This window comes from Rhinatrema bivittatum, chromosome 4 (genome assembly GCF_901001135.1).
Source record: "Rhinatrema bivittatum chromosome 4, aRhiBiv1.1, whole genome shotgun sequence".
NCBI classification, from domain to species: domain Eukaryota; kingdom Metazoa; phylum Chordata; class Amphibia; order Gymnophiona; family Rhinatrematidae; genus Rhinatrema; species Rhinatrema bivittatum.
The window spans coordinates 413,422,076-413,442,443 of NC_042618.1; the positions used below are offsets into that span (position 1 = coordinate 413,422,076).

At 47.9% G+C, this 20,368-nt stretch overlaps 1 protein-coding gene across 5 annotated transcripts in view; it reads left to right on the forward strand.

Moving 5' to 3' along the window:
• Positions 1 to 9,200, forward strand: part of IMPDH2 (inosine monophosphate dehydrogenase 2) — a 61,730-nt gene extending 52,530 nt beyond the window's left edge. For all 5 annotated transcript variants that reach the window (XM_029601253.1, XM_029601249.1, XM_029601251.1 and 2 more), the window contains one exon: positions 9,020 to 9,200. In XM_029601253.1, the coding sequence (XP_029457113.1) occupies positions 9,020 to 9,041 (22 nt within the window). In that variant the 3' untranslated portion in view covers positions 9,042 to 9,200. The remainder of the gene's footprint in view (positions 1 to 9,019) is intronic.
• Positions 9,201 to 20,368: the final 11,168 nt, after the last annotated feature.

Genomic DNA, 20,368 nt, shown 5'->3' on the forward strand with positions numbered 1-20,368 from the left:
GCCATTTGGATGCCCAATCTTCCAGTCTTGCAAGGTCCTCTTGCAATTTATCACAATCCGCTTGTGATTTAACTACTCTGAATAATTTTGTATCATCTGCAAATCTGATTACCTCACTCGTATTCCTTTCCAGATCATTTATTTCATCTACCCGTTCACCTTTATCTACATTTATTAACCCCTGCAAAAAAAATGAAGCAGATTTGTGAGGCAAGACTTCCTTTGGGTAAATCCATGCTGACTGTGTTCCATTAAACAAGGTCTTTCTATATGCTCTGTGATTTTTGAGATTTAAAATAGTTTCCACTATTTTTCCCGGCACTGGAGTTAGGCTCACTGGGCTATAGTTACCCGGATCGGCCCTGGAGCCTTTTTTAAATATTGGGGTTACATTGGCCACCCTCCAGTCTTCAGGTACAATGGATGATTTTAATGATAGGTTACAGATTTTAACTAATAGATCTGAAGTTTCATTTTTGAGTTCCTACTGAACCCTGAGATGCATACCATCTGGTCCGGGTGATTTGCTACTCTTTTTAGCTTGTCAGTCTGGCCTTCTACATCTTCCAGGTTTACATTGATTTGGTTCAGTTAATCTGACTCTGACTCACCCTTGAAAACCATCTCCAGAACTGGTATCTCTCAAACATCCTCATTAGTAAACACAGAAGCAAAGAATTAATTTAGTCTTTCTGCAGTGGCCTTATCTTCCCTAAGAGCCCCTTTAACCCCTCGGTCATCTAATGGTCCAACAGACTCCCTCACAGGTTTCTTGCTTAGGGTATATTTAAAGTTTTTATTATGAGTTTTTGCCTTTACAGCCAGCTTAATTTCAAATTCTGTCTTAGCCTGCCTTATCAATGTTTTACACTTGACAATGCTTATGCTTTTTCCTATTTTCTTCAGATAGATCCTTCAGATTTTTGAAGGATTTTTTTTGGCTAAAATAGTCTTTCACCTCACCTTTTAATCATGCTGTTAATCGTTTTGCCTTCCTTCCACCTTTCTTACTGTGTGGAATACATCTGGACTAAACTTCTAAGATAGCTTTTTTAAGTGATCCCACTTTACCCTATGTTTTAAATGTCCCCAAGTGCAATCCTTTTAGAAAAGGATAGGATGCAGATTCCTTAAATGCCTGTAGGAGTCTTCTATGTAATTGTATATACTGGCCTAATTTGTAGAGTTAACCATGGAACATAAGAAATTGCCATACTGGGTCAGATCAAGGGTCCATCAAGCCCAGCATCCTGTTTCCAACAGTGGCCAGTCCAGGCTACAAGTATCTGGCAAATACCCAAACACTAAATGGATCCCATGCTACTGATGCCAGTAATAGGAATGGCCATTCTCTAAGACAAATTGATTAATAGCAGTTAATGGACTTCTCCATGAACTTATCCAAACTTTTTTTTTTTTTTTTTAAACCAAGCTGCACTAACCACATCCTCTGGCAGCAAATTCCAGAGCTTAATTGTGTGAGTGAAAGAACTTTTTCTCCGATTAGTTTTAAATGTGCTACTTGCTAACTTCATGGAGTGCCCCCTAGTCCTTCTATTATCTGAAAGCGTAAATAACAGATTCACATTTACCTGTTCTAGACCTCTCATGATTTTAAAGACCTGTATCATATCCACAAAGTGTTAAACTCAGAAACTAAAACAAAAAATGTCTAGATTTATTTTATACTGTGGGTAGGGACCTGTAATCAGTTTAAGCCCAAAGAATTTCTGTGCCTTCAGTGGGAGATAGCAAATGTTGCTTACCTGTAACAGGTGTTCTCACAGGACAGCAGGATGTTAGTCCTCACATATGGGTGACATCAGGATGGAGCCCAGTCATGGAAAACTTCTCAGTTTCCAGAACTTTGACTGGTCCCTACTGGGCATGCCCAGCATGGCACTAACCCTGCAGCCAGCAGGGGTCCCCCTTCAGTCTTATTTGAAAGCTACAGGCAGTGCCGAAAAATAAAACAAAACGTTACAAACCCAACACCGCGGGGCGGTGGGCAGGTTTCATGAGGACTAACATCCTGCTGTCCTGTGAGAACACCTGTTACAGGTAAGCAACATTTGCTTTCTCACAGGACAAGCAAGATGGAAGTCCTCACAAATGGGTGAGTACCGAGCTGAGGATGTCCGAACATGCACCAAATGTACCCAACGGCGTGCAACAGGCACAACAACTGGGGTGGAATTTGGTAGAGGGCATCCTGAACCCCACCGGGCAGGCGGAAGGGTGTTGGTACGTCACGTTGGAAACAGGTTACGCAGGACAGACTGGCCGAAGATGGAATCTTGTCTTCCGGCTTTGTCCAAGCAATAGTGGGCTGCGAAGGTATGGAGAGAACTCCAGGTGGCAGCCCTGCAAATGTCAGGAAGTGGCACCGATCGTACGTGTGCTACTAAAGTCGCCATGGCCCTCACAGAGTGTGCTTTAACACTGTCTTGAAAAGAAATGCCTGCTTGCTGATAGCAAAAAGATATGCAGTCCGCCAAGCAGGAGGAGAGAGTCTGCTTACCCACAGGTTGCCCTAATTTGTTGGGGTGGAAAGAGACTAATAACTGAGTGCTCTTTCTGTGGGCAACTGTTCGGTCTAGATAAAAAGCTAGAGCCCGTTTACAGTGAAGGGAATGCAGAGCCTGTTCCCCTGGATTGGAATGGGGCCTGGGAAAGAAGGTAGGTAGTATGATGGATTGATTAATGTGAAACTCCGAGACTACCTTAGGTAAAAACCTAGGGTGAGTGCGGAGTACTGTCCGGTCCTGCAGGAGTTTAGTGTAAGGTGGATAGGTAACTAGGGCCCGTAACTCACTAACCCTGTGAGCTGAAGTGATAGCCAAAAGGAAAATCACTTTCCATGTGAGATTTTAGGTCACAGGAGTGAAGAGGCTCGAATGGTGGTTTCATGAGCCGACCGAGAACCAGGTTAAGGTCCCAAGAAGAGGCCGGAGGACGTAAAGGTGGCTTGATGTGGAGCAAGCCCTTCAAAAAGAGTGTTATGAGGGGTTGTACTGATTTAGGGACATCTCCGACACCTTTATGGAAGGCGGCTACCGCACGGACATCCATTCTGATGGAAGAGGTCTTTAGACCTGACTCTGACAGATGCCAGAGATAGTCCAAAAACTTTGGGATTGGACAGGAAAAGGGATCAAGGGACTGAGAAGCGCACCATGATGTGAACCTTTTCCATTTATAAGAGTAAGATTTTCTCATGGAAGGCTTCCGTGAAGCAATCAAGACACAGGAAACTGGGTCTGAAAGGTTAAGAGGTTGAAGGATTAACCTTTCAACATCCATGCCGTAAGGGACAAGGCTTGAAGGTTGGGATGACGTAGGCACCCGTCGTTTTGAGTGATCAGGAGCGGGTCCTTTCCCAAGGGAATGTGCCTGTGGATGGAGAGATCCTGCAGTATTGGAAACCACACTTGGCGAGGCCAGTGAGGTGCTATCAGGATCATGGTTCCCTTGTCCTGACGTAGCTTCACGAGAGTCTTCCAGAGAAGAGGAAGTGGAGGGAATGCATAAAGCAGACCGGTTCACCAAGAGAGGGAGAATGCATCTCTGGGCTGAGAGTGTTTGCTGCGAATGAGGGAGCAGTAATTGTCCACTTTGTGGTTCTGATGGGACACAAAGAGGTCCGTCTGAGGATATCCCCATTGTTGAAAGATTGAGTTTGCTACCAAGGGGTTGAGAGACCACTCGTGCAGTTGGAAGACTCGACTCAGCTTGTCTGCCAACACATTATCCACTCCCGGCAGGTAGGTGGCCCTGAGGTACATCGGATGGGAGAGGGCTTCTGCCCATATCTGCGCAGCTTCCTGACACAGAAGGAAGGAACCTGTGCCTCCCTGTTTGTTGATGTACCACATGGCCACCTGGTTGTCCGTCTGAATCAGGATGACTTGATTTGATAGGCCATCCTGAAAAGCCCTGAGAGCATATCGCATTGCTTGTTGTTCCAGGAAATTTATTTGGTGTTTGGCTTCCTCTGGAGACCAAGACCCTTGTGTCTGCAGATCGTCCACGTGGGCTCCCCACCCGAGGTTGGAAGCGTAGGTGGTGAGAATGGCTTGAGGATTTGGAACTTGAAAGGACAATCCCTGGAGGAGATTGCTTTGATTCTTCCACCAGGCGAGAGACAGACGGAGTGAGTCGGTGATGTGAACAATGGTTGACAGAGGCTGAATAGCTTGAATCCATTGTGACCTGAGAGTCCAGTGCATGAGTCTCATGGCCAAGCAGGCCATTGGTGTGACATGGACTGAGGACGCCATGTGACCCAGAAGGATGAGGAATTGGCGAGCTGGTGCAGCATGTTGAGACTGTAACTGGTGAGCGAGAGACACGAGAATTAACGCTCGTTGTTGAGGCAGAAAAGCTTTTGCCTGCAAGGTGTCCAAGTCTACTCCATCGAACGACCAGGTTTGAGATGGGACTAAACAAGATTTCTCGTAATTGACTAGAAATCCTAGCGAAATTAGTGTGTAGAGTTAAATCAAGGGACAACCAAGCAGTTTGAGTTGGAGCCCTGATTAACCAGTCGTCCAGATAGGGGTAGAAGTGAACACCTTGGGTTCTGAGAAAAGCTGCGACAACTACAAGTCATTTGGTAAAGACTTGTGGTGCAGACGCTAGGCCGAACGGAAGCACTCTGTATTGATAGTGCTTGGGGCCTACTAAAAACCTCAGGTACTTGCGATGAGCTGGAGTTATCGCAATGTGGGTGTATGTGTCCTGGAGGTCCAGAGAGCAAAGCCAGTCTCCTCTTTGTAGAAGTAGTAGAAGCGATCCCAAGGTTACCATCTTGAACTTTTCCCGCTGAAGGTACTTGTTGAGAGTCCGTAGGTCCAATATTGGACGAACACCCCCTGATTTTTTGGGGATTAGAAAGTACTAGGAATAGAACCCTAGGCCTTGCTGTGAGTGCGGAACGGGTTCTATTGCTCTTAACTGGAGAAGGAGGGAGACCTCTTGATCCAGAAGAATGGAGTGGTCTGATGTTCTCCACGTCTGCAGAGGTGGGAAGTCTGGCAGGGCGCGAAAGTTCAGATGGTAACCCTGAGCAATGATTGCCATTACCCATTGGTCGGTTGGGATTGACTGCCACATGTTGTGAAAGTGGCACAATCGATCTCCCACTGGTATATGTGACAGAGGAATCTGGCTGCTGCTCTCCAAGCGGAAGTCAAAAACCTGAAGCAGGTCCTGGCTGGGGAGCTGTTTGTGGTTTTTGTTTTCAGGCTTGGCGAGTCTGAGGCTTTTGATAAGGTCTCGTAGTACGGGACCTTGCTGGTGGTGGATAGGCCTTCCTTGGACGGTAAAACGACTTCTTAGAGTCCTTCCTGAAGGGCTGTCTTAAGGAGAAGTCGGAAGGCATCGAAGAGAGCTGTTTGAGGGTCTCAAGATGGTCTTTTAATTCAGCCACCATTCGTTGGATCTGTTCACCGAACAGATTATCTCAGATACTTGGTAGGTTGGACAACCGGTCTTGCACTTCTGGGCGAAGGTCGGAAGACTTGAGCTAGGCCCATCGTCTTGCTAAAATAGCCGCTGCAGACACTCTGGTAGAGAGGGGTCAAAAATGTCATAAGATGTTCGAATCTCATGTTTGCCTGCCTCAAATCCTTTCTTTACAAGGGTTTGTAGCTGGTCTTGGAATTGTTCAGGTAGGAACTCTGAGAAGTCCTGTATCTGTTTAAAGATGACCCTATTATATTGGGTCATATAAAGCTGATAGGCAGCAATTTGGGAGATGAGCATGGTCCCTTGGAATACTCTTCGACCAATGTTGTCTAGGAATTTTTGTTCCTTAGCAGGTGGGGTAGACTAGTTGGGTTTTGACATTTTTTCCCTCTTTTGTGCAGACTCTACCACAACTGAGTGGTGGTCAAGCTGGGATTTTTGAAAGCCTGGGGCTGACTGAACTAAATAAGTAGTGTCAGCCTTTCTATGTACTGGAGCAATTGATCCAGGGTTTTCCCAGTTCTTTTTGAGGAGATCAAGAAGGACCTGATGAATGGGAATAGAGGTGATCACCTTGGGGACATCCAGGAACTGGAGTAACTCCATCATCTGGTGCCTATCATCCTGTTCCGTCTGCAGTTGAAAAGGAACCAACTCAGACATTTCCTTTACAAAATTTATGAATGAAAGGTCCTCTGGAGGAGAACGCTTTCTACTTTTAGTGGGAGAAGGTAGTGAAGGTAAGTAATCTGTGTCTGAAGTATCATCACCCCAAGTGTCATAAGGATCAGCAGACTGTCCTTTAGGAAGTGAAGGAGGTTGGAAACCTGAGGGTCCCGGTCTAGGCTCCGAAAACATCGGAGGAATCGCTGGAAGCACAGATGATGGCATCGAAGGCAACGGTGCAGGCATTGATGTATGACTCTGGCGCCGGTGGACGTATCGGCACAGACGGATGAATCGGTGGCGAGGGACGTGTCTGCATCGATGGCTGAGGTAAAACTCCCAATGGAGGGATGCCGAATGGTGTTTCTCCTCCCGATGATGCTATCATCGGGGAGGGCATGAGAGGCATCGGAGACCCCGGGATCCATCGGTGGAAGGGCGGCCATCAGCGCCTCCATTCTGGATAGCAGCGGTGCTAGCGCTGCTGGAATCAGGTCGATGACAGGTTCCACAATCTGTGCCGGTGCCAGAGGAACCTGGAGACGTTGCATCGCCTTGTCGATGGCCTCCTGAACCAGCTGGTCCAGTTCTTCTTGGAGACCTGGAGCAAGCAGCCCCGGCTCCGGAACAGAAGAGGGAGGCAGAGGCATAGCCGGAGGGACCACCATTACAGGCGGAATCGCGACTCCCAAACCCCGATCGGGTGAGGGTTGCCTCGGTGACCCGGTTGCAGGAATGGTCGGTGCCTTTCCTGGACGGGGCTTCGGCAGCTCGGACGGTGGCGAGGTCGATTATTTCGCTCTCTCGATGGTCCAAGTCTTGCGATGTTGATGGCAATGTTTCTCCCTGCGATCCCCTCTATTTTGAGGGGGAGTAGAGGGTGTCTTTGGCCGTGAAGACGTCTATGGCGGTCGGTGGACGATGCTGGCGCGAAGTCGACTGTGCCGGTTCCGACGACGTCGATGTGATGGACGGAGTTGGGGTTTGAGCACGGAAGAATCTTCTCCATTCTGGCCTTGCGACCTTTTGGTGTCATAAGGGCACATTTGGTGCAAGTCAGGACATCGTGCTCACGGCCTAAACATGATGCGAGTACAGTCCGGGCACCGACGGAACCCCGGCGCCATAGCTATTGAAAAAAATTGAGCCGCGGTACAGTTGACGGCCAGTAGGCCGCAAAGGCCAAACTCGATGGTAATCGGAAAATGGGTAAAAACTTACCGGAATACCGTGGTCAGAGAAAAGTTAGAGGGACCCCTGTGGGACAATTTAACTTTAAATAATCCGTGAGAAAAATTCCTGTCAGGAATCTCTTCAGAGCTCCTTTACCGCGGGGCTACTGCTGCGCAGAAAAAAGAAGACTGAAGGGGGACACCTGCTGGCTGCAGGGTTAGTGCCATGCTGGGCATGCCCAGTAGGGGCCAGTCAAAGTTCTGGAAACTTTGACAGAAGTTTTCCATGATTGGGCTCCATCCTGATGATGTCACCCATATATGAGGACTACCATCCTGCTTGTCCTGTGAGAAAAATGTATCCTATTTTAAAAGCAGTTGTTCCTCTTCATTCTGTCAGACCAGGCCAGATGAACGGATTATGCCCCCTGCCAGATTAACAGGTTTGCTGATGTCATCCCTGATATGCACTGGTGCTGATCTCAGCCTGCCACTGTATTGTCTCCAGCAGGATGATAGGTAGCATGCTGTGCTATGGTCTAAATCCTGGTTAGGTTGGATAATAAATTATTTTGTAGAGGGCAGCTCCTTCAGTTGAGTACGGCCCTGGGGCAGACTTAAGTCTTAGCTTCTGAGGAGGAAATGGTGTCCCCCTCACTTGGTTGAACAGAGCCTGGGGCAGGAGGCTTTCTACTTCCTTTTAGACTGGTATTGAGGGTCTCCCCCTTCACCTTTCTGATCCTTAAAAAAAAAAAAAAAAAGTGACTAGAGCACAACCTTGAGTGATTGCAGTCTGCAGGACTAGTTGGAGAGCATTCTTGGGTGAGTCCTGTGCCTTCCCTGGGGTTCCTGACCATGGCGGCGAGAGCTGAGGAGTAGATGGTGGCGGCGGCTGCTGCAGCAGCACACGAAAAAAGCCATGCTCTGCAACAGCTGTGGCACTCCCAGGCACCAAGGGTGGGGAGCAGCGATTTCAGGTCTTCTGGGGAGCCATGCCTATGGGGTTTTCAGGGCAGCCAATTCTGCTGAAGAACATCACAGTGGGGATGGTGGCCATTTATGAGCACAGGGAGCCACCAACTCTCAGCCCTAAAGAACAAACATGCACTAGCATATCAGAGAGGAGCAGTAGCTTTTCCCTCCTCCCAAGAACTGTCCTCCTTGGCTTGCACATTAATGTCCAAGGAGTCTGAAGCATCTGCACCATACATTTTGTATGGGGCAGTTCTACGATCCATGCTGTTGTGGATTTAGACTGAGCTTATTCAATCTCTGGAATAATCAGGGTGGAACATACTAAGCATTATAGGAGATGGTCTCACACCCCACCTCTACTACAACTTTGCCATTGTTCCTGTTGTCGAGCATGGAGTGGGAAAGAAGCCTGGTACAATGCCAGTAAAGCTTACATTCCCTGTACATACCAGGATCAGTCCAGTCTGCTGAGTTATGCCTCCCTTCCAGCAGATGGAGTCAGAGAAAAGCTGAAAAGGCACCTCCCATATAACCTGGTGTGCCACCTGCGATCCCTTAGTATTTCTGACTCCAGCAGATTGAGAGCATAACCTGCGGTCCTGATCATCTCTAAATTTGGAATGGTGTAATGGTTAGACCTATAGGAGCTGCTTTTACTGCCTCTTCCACATGCCATTTTCCTGGTTTATCTAGTAATTGCGTGTTTTGTTTGTTTTTTTTGTTCCCTCCCCCCTTAGGTATGAGAAAAGGCTGTTTTGAACAAGCAAGACAGAATCCAGCCCCACATCTGTTGTGATCTTGGAGGCTTCCACTTCATCTGTTTCATTTCTTGGAACAACAGTAGGCTGCAGAGCTGCCTGGGTGTTTAAGCATATGTATTGTATTTAGCTTAAAATAAAGATATCCACCTTTCCTAAATAGGCTGCTCCTATTTGTTTGAAGAGGGTTTTGTATTAAACATGCTGCTTTAGGAGAAAGCCCATGTGCAGGTCCCTCGAGTCTACTTGGTATTTTAGTTGACCCGGCCTCTAGTAGAGGGGTAATGAGTGGTAGTGTCTATAAGGTGTCTTGTTGTGCAGGAATCAATTGACAGTGTGCTGCCTCCCCTCCCCCCCTAAAAAACCCCAAAACAAACTATGAATTACTCCAGACTTACTAATGATTTATCTTCAGATTCATAGCCTGAGTGAGGATAAGACAGGACCTGGTCATCCTGATGTCACAACTCTGTGGCCTTTCTAAACAACCTTTCCCTTGTGGCACCATAGACCAGATTAGTCATCACACCAGAACAAAACAGTAATTAACCCTTTCCCTGTATGTACCCAGATCAGTCCAGACTCCTGGGTTTCTCCCCTCCAGCAGATGGAGACAGAGAAGTTTTGACAGACTCTGCCATATATACCAGGATGCCACCTACAGATGGATGCAAAACCTATAGTCTGTGAGCATACTTAGAGTTGGATTAGGGTTAGGTATAACCTATATAAAAAAAAAAAAAAAAAAAAAAAGTCTTAACTGAGGAAAAAGAAGTTTGGGCTACAGGAGACAGTCTTCTGCCTCCCAGAGGGTTGTTAGGTCCTGAGGGGACCATCTCCCCTGGTTGTAGAAGCCGCTGAGGACCCTATTTCCAGCTAAGTGCAGTACTGGGGGTGATACCGGGGAGCCCAGTTCACTCCCCCCAGTAGGATCAGGACCCAGAGGCTTTAGGGCAAGTGTGTAAAAAAAAAAAAAAAAATTTTCAAATTTTTGCAGTTTTGTTGCCTTTCATTTTCTGGGCTCTCCTTCTCCCTCCAATTGCTTTTGGGCTCCCCTCGTCCCCTTTCGCCGAGTTTTCATCAGGATTGTGCTGAGGAGCACTTGTGTTCTTGTTGGCACGTCCTTCTCCCGGACTAATGTTTTCGCCACCCTAAAATCTCAATAACACGACTCCTGCCTGCAGCATCAGATCGGGCAGGAGTTGTTGCCTCCAGCAATCAGCTACAACATGGGAGGAGCTATTCGCAGAGAGGCAGGAGAGCTGAGGGGGAGTGCAGCCCGGGCTCTGCTTTTCTCTGGCTGCCATTTTGCTGTGCAAACAGCTGGGAAACAGTTAACTAGCACAGCAGTCAGAACCTCGCTACAGCCCCAAATCAGGTGAGAGCCGCCAGTTAAAAGGGACAATCAACAATAAAATATAAACAAGATATTTTAAAAAAGCAAATATTTAATAGGTGGGTTGTTATTTGTGAACCGGGAGCGCTGCTAGCCGTTTGGGATTCTCTCTCTACGGTCCCCCCCTCCCCGATCTTCACTTGCTGTGTGCGGCAAGACCCAAACGGGGAAAACTGCAAAATAAACTCACCTTAATAATAGCCAAAGGCAGAATTTCTGAGGAGGAGTGGTCACTATCCAAGAGGCACTTAAGCCTGCCTCTCCTCCCTCCCCGCGATTAAACAGCACAACTTACATCCATCGTTCTGTACGACAACCTCTTTCAGTTACAGAGCCGGGCGAAGCACAGATTCCTATGACTGGCAAAAAAAAAAAGCTGCTGTTCTGGCAAAATTCTTGTTTCATGCAGGAGGATACAGCTTCATGGCCTTATTGGAGGATCCCGATACCATGGGTCCTGTGCCACCGCCAGAGGTAAGCGCTCAGGGAAATCAGCCCCCTGCATTGCTGACCAAGACACTGACAAAAAAGGATTTCCAGGTATGGTTTGAAGGGCTGAAGACTGAGTAGAGCCTTGAAAGAGAACATGCAGGCTAACATTGAAACCTTGTGATCGGATCTGCGGGCCACACGGCCATCAGGTGGAAGAGACAGAGGGAGTAATAGAAACCCACGGAACCCATTTAACTGAGCTCACTGATGAAATTGCTGAGTTAAAATCACGCCAGGAAGAAACTGTCCTAAAATTGGAAGATTTGGAAAATCGTTCCCGGAGGACGAACATCAGGATTCGGGGTCTCCCGGCGATTCCTGAATCTGCGGACCCCATGAGGGTGGTTTGCAAAATTTGCCAAGCGTTGCTGGCAGCAACTCTGGGGGGGGAAAAGTACAGAGGAGGCAGCGACTGTGGATGTTGTAATAGAGAGGGGCACATCATACATTGGGAACCACTCCCCGCAATACTCCAAAAGACATCATAGCCTGTATGCACAGCTTTCTTATAAAAAAAGATATAATGCACTGTACAGGCAGAGTTTGTCCTTTTAGCTGGGAAGGGCATGAGTTGTAGATCTTTCAGGATTTGGTGCCTGCTACATTGTGCCGGTGGAGAGCCCTACAATCTCTCACCCTGGCACTTTAAGTGGAGCAAATTTAAAAATAGATGGCTCTACCCCTGGGATTTAGCCTTTATTAGTCAGGGGGTAACCTCACAAGTGGAAGCACTGGAAGAAGCCATCCCCATCCTGCAGACAGTAGGTATCATAATACCACGAGGGGAAGCAATGGCACTGAGATCCAAGCCGCCAGCCGTCCCGAAATAGCAGTGGGTGGGGAAGGGGGGACGTCGCCTCACAAGGCAGACTGCCAGCAATGATTTTTCTCCTATGGATAAGCCTGCGTGAGGTATGGACTCCATTTTCTCCACCCTGGAGAGGAAATGGCAAGGAAGTACCCCCATCTACCAATTGCACACCACCCCAGCTCTATTTCTCGAGTTGTTCATAATAGAGACAGTGGGGTAGATTTTTAAAAACGGCGTGTACTTTTGTTTGCGCTCCAGGCGCAAACAAAAGTACGCTGGATTTTAGTAGATACGCGCGTAGCCGCGCAAATCCAGGATCGGCGTGCGCAAGGCTGCCGATTTTGGGCAGCCGGCGCGCGCCAAGCGGCGCAGCCTGCCTCCGTTCCCTCAGAGGCTGCTCCGAAATCGGAGCGGCCTCGGAGGGAACTCTCTTTCGCCCTCCCCTCACCTTCCCCTACCTAACCCCCCCCCTACCTTTGTCCGGGGATTTACGCCTCCCGGAGGGAGAAGTAAATCCCCGCGCGCCAGCGGGCCGCTAGCGCGCTGAGATGAGACCCGGGGGCGGTTCCGGAGGGCGCGGCCACGCCCCGGGCCGAAACCACGCCCCCGGGCCCACCCCCCAAACGCTGTGTCGATCGGCCCCGCCCCCCGACAAAAAACCCCAGGACTTACGCGAGTCCCGGGGCTCTGCGCGCGCCGGCAGGCCTATGGAAAATAGGCGCGCTGGCGCGCAAGGCCCTGCTCGCGTAAATCCAGGCGGATTTACGCGAGCAGGGCTTTTAAAATCCGCCCCAGTGTATAACAGAGTGGGAGTGCTGTGGACAAACCTGCAGGCCGTTTGGCTTAAGCGATGAGTAGGCTGAAGCGTATAATGTTACTGTTGTAGAGGTTGCAGGTTGCAGTTTAATGTTGTTCATTTCAGTGGTGAAGTTGTGCATGGAACATACAGGTTAATCGTGGGGGGGGGGGAGTAGGAGGGTGATCCGCCCTAAACTGAAGTCTACCTTTAAGGTGGGGAGAGAGAGGACAGGATGGGGGGAGGGGAGGAAAGGTAGAAGTAATAGGTGGGGGGAAAGGGAGGGAAGTGGACAGGGTACCTAGTAATAGGGATGACTGGATGGAAGGAGAGAGGGTCTGTGGAGAGGTTTATTGGTGCTGGGTGTGGGAGGGGAGTGGCTCCCTCACAACGGAGAGGTAGGGGAGAGGATATGAGATAAATGGGTGAGTTTACCTGTATTTCATTGAATGTTAAAGGCCTTAATTCTCCTTACAAACATCAAATGTTATTGAAAGAACTTCAGAGATTAAAGGCCTCCATAGGATTTATCTAGGTGACGCACCTCAGGGACAGAGATGAACGCTTATTACATTCTAAAAAAAAAATACCCCTCTTCAGTATTTTGCCCTAGCCACCAAGTATAAAAAATAGTGGAGAGTAGGGATTCTGTTTGCACAGCATCAGGATCCGGAGGATAGATTTTTGATTCTGTAGGTCTTACTGAATAATTCTCCCCTAGTGTTTAGTGTTTACTACCCACCCTCCCTTCCGACAGAGATGATGCTCAAGGTGAATAAACGACTGGAGGGATACTCAGGGGACCCTGTAATCATCGCTGGGGACTTCAATCTTTCATTAGACCTGGAAAAGGACACCTCCAGTCAAATTTTAACAGGCCAAGGGAAACCAAGGAAAATATTAAAACAGTTACTGAAGGAGTGCCACCTAGTAGTCATAGGGTGGTTACGTTACCCTTATAGCTGAAATTACAACTACTGTTCTCATCCACATAACTCATATACCTGCATTGATGGGTTCTTAATAGCTAAAGATCCGGTTGCAAGAACGGGTTGTAGACATTGAATGCATTACCTGGTCTGATCATGCCCCAGTCTTTTGTACATTATTAGGCCAGGGCAGAAGAGTGCAAGTTTTGGAGATTAAATGACTACTTGCTGACCCTGCAATCCTATCAGGACAGGCTGGGGAAGGTCGTGAAAGACTATTTTGAGCTGAATGGAGGGCAGGTGGTTGCCCCCAGATTGCTGTGGGAAGGTATGAAGGCGGTTATCTGGGGCCATTTAATAAGTATAGGCACATACCATAAAAAACAAATCAATAAATGCAGGGAGACCTTACTGCTGGAACTCACTAGGTTAGAAAGCAGACATAAACAAAACCCAGGATCTAATAGGACTCCTTAGCAGGAAACGAGAAGAGATAGCAGCCTTAGACACTGCAGCGATAGCACATCTGTTAGATCTTCTGCATCAAAAATATTATGAATTTGTAAACAAAAACAGTAGACTTTTAGCAAACCGGCTGCACATTAGGAACCTCAAAGCCATAATATATTATATCAAAGCAAGTTCGGGAGAACTGCTCACAGACGCGGGGGCTGTCTGTCCAGGTTTCAAACATTTTATGGGAATCTACCCCAGAGGTCAGGGCTCCCAGGGAGGATATTCAGGCATATCTAGAGCGATTAGACCTCATCCTCTCCGATCAGAATCAATACATTTTGGGGAAACCCATCTCTGAATATGAGGTGGATTGGGCCATTAAGGCTCTTAAATCTGGGAAGGCTCTGGGTTTGGATGGTTTTACCCCTCTTTTATAAAAAAAAATATAGACACATCCTCAGAGGCCCCCTGGCACAAATGTTTAATCACATCCGTAAAGGGGGGCATTTATTACCAAATGGTAATGTGGCAGGGATAACCTTGTTACCCAAGCCGGGAAAAGATCCTACCAATTGTGCATCTTTTAGCCCAATCTCCCTGATTAACATCGACTTGAAACTCTTGGCTAAAATTTTGGCTCTTTGCTTAAGAGGAAGAATAGAGGGATTAATTCACACTGAGCAAGCGGGCTTCATGCTGGGGCGCACTATAGCAGACAATATAAGAAAACTAATAGTTTGATTTACAGTGTTCAGTGGACTGCACACCCAACAATCTTTCTCACTATTGACACCGAAAAGGCCTTCGATAGAGTATTTTGGCCCTTTTTATATGCGGTCCTGGATAAAGTTGGCCTTGAGGGTTATTTTTCTACATGGGTGAGGGAATTATACCGAGCACCCCAAGCCTGTTTAAAAATTAATCATAGTTCTACCCAGAACTTTAAGGTACAGAAGGGGACTAGGCAGGGTTGCCCACTGTCCCCATTGCTATTTGCTCTGTCTGGAACCCTTTGCAGTGAAAATCAGGCAGGATCTGGAGGTGTATGGAGTTCAGGTGGGCTCTCGTCAGTATAAAATCTCGCTTTATGCTGATGCTATTATTTTTTCATTAACACAGCCTCTTTCTTCTCTGGACCAGGTAAAGCATCACTTAGAAGTTTATGGCCGCCTCTCGTAGGTCCTTGTGAACTATGATAATTCGGAGATTTTATCAGCCCATTGTGATACTGGATTGGAACGAGAAGGGAAATATTTGTTTCCCTTTCGTTGGACAAAGGGCTCCATCTGATATTTGGGTGTAAATTTAGGGCTAGATATTGCGGCATTAATGCGGAATAATTATCAACCCCTTGTGCGGAGTATAATGGGAGACTTGGATAAATGGGATGGATTTCAGCTCTCTGGTTTGGTCTGCAGTGGGGAATTCTTGGCTTCCTTGGATCTGACCGAAGCTTACTTACAAATAGCTATCCGCAAGAAGCATTAGAGGTTTCTTTGCTTCAAGATTATCGGCAGCCATTTCCAATTTTGTGTGCTGCCATTTGGGCTTGCGACAGCGCCTCGTACATTCAAAAAGGTGATGATGGTAGTAGCAGCGGCCCTTCGGAGGGAGGGTGTACTGGTTGACCCATACCTAGACGACTGGCTCATTTGGGTGAAGTTGAAGGAGCTGTGGGAGGCAGCTGTCAACAGAGTTGTGGAGCTCCTAGAGTCACTGGGATGGGTAGTCAATCAGGCAAAGAGCAATCCGGTCCCGTCTCGGGTACTGGACTTCTTGGGAGGCTGATTCGATACTCTGCTGGGGAAGGTTTTTCTCCAAGCGGTCAGGATTTCCAAGTTAATACGACAAATCCACCGCCTGATGGAGCTTCTGATTCCCACGGTTTGGAACTACTTACAGGTCCTCTGTTCCATGCCATCCACTCTGGCGTTGGTCCCTTGGGCGTTTGCGCATATGAGGCCGTTACAGAGAGCATTATTTTCTCGATGGGATCCGAAGTCAGAGCAGTTTCAGATCCCATTAGCACTCACAGACTCTGCAAGGGCCAGTCTTGGCTGGTGGCTGATCCCAGAGCATCTATCTCACGGAGTGGATCTCTAAGTTCCTCAGTGGGTAGTAGTCACCACAGATGCAGCCTTTCAGGTTGGGGAGCGGTCTGCCAATCACAAGCGGTTCAAGGAACTTGGTAGGTGGAAGAGTCACAATGGTCCATCCATCACCTGGAGATGAAGGCAGTCCGGCTGGTGCTCCATCTGTTTCTGCCGCTTATGCACAATCGGGCGGTACGGGTGCTGTCCGACAATGCGACGACGGTGGCCTACATCAACCAGCAGGGCAGCACCAAAAGTCGTCTGGTAGCTGCAGAGGCGGTACAGCTCATGGTCTGGGCAGAGAAGCATCTCGCCATGCTGGTGGCATCACACATCGTAGGCACGGACAACATGCAGGCAGACAACTTGAGTCGACAATGGATCGATCCCGGGGAGTGGGAACTCTGAGGAGGCAATGGGCCTCATCATTCGCAGGTGGGGATTGCCCCATCTGGATTTGATGGCAACCCAAAGGAACACCAAGGTCGCCCGCCAAGGTAGCCAGCCATGATTTCAGAGGCAGCCTGTTCAGAGTGTGTGCATATCATCCATATCCCTCTATTCTGGAAACCACCAAGGCAATACAAACACAGAGGGCACTAATAGAAATGGGTTCTCTAGTATTCAACTAACAGTAACCCCACAATCAATGAGAAGTGCCAATGGTGGAGGGGGACGACCCTAGGGTTATCTGCCTATTTAGAAGAGGAGTTGTGCCTCTGCTTCCACATGTGTTAGAACTAAGCATTAAGATGTTGCAGGAGCAGTCAGATTGGGAAGGCATGGATCCTGCCTGGGTGGATTCAGAAATCTGGCAAAAGCCTTTCCCTTTCCATAAGTAAATGAAGAAGCTAGTGGGCCAAGAGTGGAATATGCTGGAGACTGGTCTGAAGGTGGGGTTGAGCAATGGCAAAGTTGTACCAGAGGATGCGCTTGAACTGTTAATGCTTTCAAAGGCGAATATGTCTGTCTCAGCAGACACCAAGAAAACCACCATCCTGTAGCAGGGTCTGCAGTGCTGAGAAATGCACAGGACTGGAAATTTACCTCAAAAGAACTTTTGAGATTTTGGGGTTGGGCAGTCAGGCTGCAGTTTACAGCAGTTTTATGCAGAGGGTGTGTTTGGGTTGGGTGCAACGACTTCAGGAGCATGGTACAAATACCTCAGTTACAAATAAGCTGGTGGTACACCTAGAGACAGCAGTGTGGGGTATGTGGTGGATGCCCTCTGATTTAATTCAGGTGCCTTCCAGAATTATGATGCCCAGTTTCAGTCAGGCGACTTCTGTGGCTGAGGAATTGGTCGGCGGATGGCCAGTCAAAGTTTCTTAACTGCTCTTCCTTGTAAAGGGCAAGCTGTTCGGCAAGGACCTGAATCAGTTGGTAAAGCAGTTAGGAGAGTCTAAGGGGCTCATGCTACCTGAGGATAAGCCAAAGGGTGATAAGAGGACTCTTTCTACCCATCCCTGTTTTCAGGATACCAGAAGGCACTGGCAGAAAAGAGGCCAGTCAGACCAAGATTCAGTTCTTTCGGCGCAGACACAAGCCTGCTACAGACAGAAAACCAGGGGTGCTAAGTCCTCACAATGAGATGAAGCCAGTCCACTCGTCTCCTCTGGCCCTATTTTACAAAGCATGGACCAATGGGATCTGGAAATAAGACACCATTATGTGTTAATTTTGCTCGGTTGCTCAAGGAGACTTACATCCCTTCTTGCATGACTCTGGCCAAATGGCTAGAAGATTGCGACACAGTGGATTGGTCACTGTGCTTGGAGGTCATCATACTGGTCCCTGAGGAAGAATAAAGAGGAAGATATTCCACTTCAGGGTACCAAAAAGTGCTGACCACTTTTAGATTTGCAGAAGGTCAATGCGGCCCTCCATCTGTCTCAGTTTCAGATGAAAACACTTCGATCATGGTGGCAGTACAAAACTGAGAATTCCTGGCATCATTAGATCTCACTGAAGCATATCTACACATACCCATTCAGCCGGTGCACCAGAAATTCCTAAGGTTTAGGGTTTTGGGAAAGCACTTTCAGTTTCGAGCTCTTTTGTTTGGGCTCACTACAGTGTTATGTATATTCACCAAGGTAATGGTGGTGGTGGTGGTGGGAGTGACAGCTTTTTGGAAAGAATGTAATCTGGTGCACCATACCTAGACAACTAGCTTATTCGAATAGAGTCGAAGTCTTATGGCAGCAGGGGCTAAGGGGTTCTGAGCATGTTGCCTTCATTGGGTTGGGTAGTGAATCTGGCAAAAGGCAACCTAGTGCCATCCCAGTCTTTGGAGTATCTGGTCATGCGCTTCGAAGCCAAGGTGGGTAAGGTATCTGTCAGGGGACAGGATAGAGAAGCTGCAGACAAGTTTGCAGTTTGTGTTTCAATACCCAGAGTTTGGAATTATTTGCAGGTCCTGGGATCGATGGTGTCACTGCTTGATCTAGTTCCCTGGCCATTTGCAGAGATGAGACCTATTTCAGAAGGCACTCCTCTTCTACTGGAAACCAAGCCTGTCCTGTCGGAGGAGTTTCACATTGTTACTCCTTCAGGGGGAGTCCAAAGCAAGTCTTTCGTGGTGGCTTTCTCGTCCCACTTTGGAATGAGGAGTGGAGTGAAATTCCTCATATCTTAGACTTTTTGCAACAGGGGTTTTCGGACAGCCTGACCTATAGTTCACTGCACGTGCAGGTGTCCACATTGGGTTCTCTGAGGGGCAAGTTACGGGACAGGTCTCTGGCCTCTCATCTGATGTGATGCATTTCCTGGAGGGAGTGAAGCATCTGCACCCTCCCATTACAAAGTTGTATCTGGATTGGAGCCTCTTAGTGCTGCATGCAGTTTGTGGCTGTGGCTACTGCTGCTAGCCTGGAGAGTTGGGGAGCTGTTTGCTAGGGGCAGGCACCTCAGGGCCAATAGACCAAGATGCTTCTTCGGCTGACCATCAATTGATTAGAAATTAGGGCAGTTCGTTTTGCTGTTGCTTTCATTTTGACAGAGGTTGATGGGTGGAGCAGTGTGTCTTATTGGACAACTTGATGACTGGCTTATATCAACTGTCAAGGGGGGAACACTGAGTCAGAGGGCTGCACAGGAGTTGGTTGTCTGGGCAGATCAGTACCTGGTACCTCTGGCAGTGTCCCACATAGAGGGGGGGGGTGGATAACGTTCAGGCAGATTCTGTTGTCAGAGACTAGACCCTGGCAAGTGGGAGTTGGCAGAGGAGGCTATGATCCTCATTTGGGCCAGATGGAGGTTCTGCGCATGGATTGGATGGCATCATGGTGGACCATCCAAGGGGGCCCAGTTTTTCAGTTGCAAAAAGAGTACGGGGCAGAAGGAGTCTATGTTCTTGCTCTACCGTGGCCACCAGGATCCTTTCTGTATGTTTCCTCCATGGCCCTTGGTCAGGAGAGTGATTTGGTGAATAGAGGCATCAGGCCAAGGTGATTCTTGTGGCCACAGCACCTGTCGATTGAGGATCTCAAATTCTGGCAGTGGATGGCCTGCTGAGGTTCAGACATTGTCATATGTTGCTTCAGCAAGGTTCAATCGTTTGTGATCAGCTAGATCACTTCTGGCTCGCAGCCTAGATTTTGAAAGGCATAGATTTGAGAAATAAGGGTTATTCTGATGTCATTACTGTTACAAGTTAAGCCAAAGATATAGAAGGTTGCCAATGTGAGTATAGAAGGGGTTCGAAGTGTGGTGGCTAGAACAGTTGGTGCAGCCTACTCTAGCTTTAATGTTGCATATCCTGAGTGTTTTGCAAAGGGGCTGGTATTTAACTTGGTGTAGGTGCCAGCATTGGGACATTTTTTTGAAGCAAGGTGCAGGGAGTGGCTCTTGCGTCTCCTCAGGATGTGGTTTGGCTTCTTTGGGGCATGAAGGATGTGTTCCCTGGTGAAGAGGATGTGTCTATTATCGTACCTTAATTTAGTTCTCTGCCTTCGTTGTAGGAAGCTGTTCGAGCCCTTAAGGGGACAGTCTTTGAAAGATTTGACTCTGAAGGTAGTTGTGGTAGAGGCAGCTCTCTATTAAGACAAATGTAGTTTGTTTTGGGGGGTTTTTTTTGTTTTGTTTTTAGCTTCAAGGGTTGGGGAGAGACCCTTTTTCTATAGATTTTTGTAAGCGTGTGTCTCATTGTGAATGGTGTCTTTCCTACCACCAGTGCTCTGCCTTTATCTGTCAGAGAGTGGAGCTTTTGCCCTTTCTAAATTTTGATATGACCAAGCCCCATGTGAGAGAGGAAAATTGGTTCTTAACTGCTAGTTTTCATTTCTGTAATACCAAAGCTTGGTCCAGATCAGTGCATTTTGCATCCCTACCAGCAGATGGAAGCAGAGAATAAA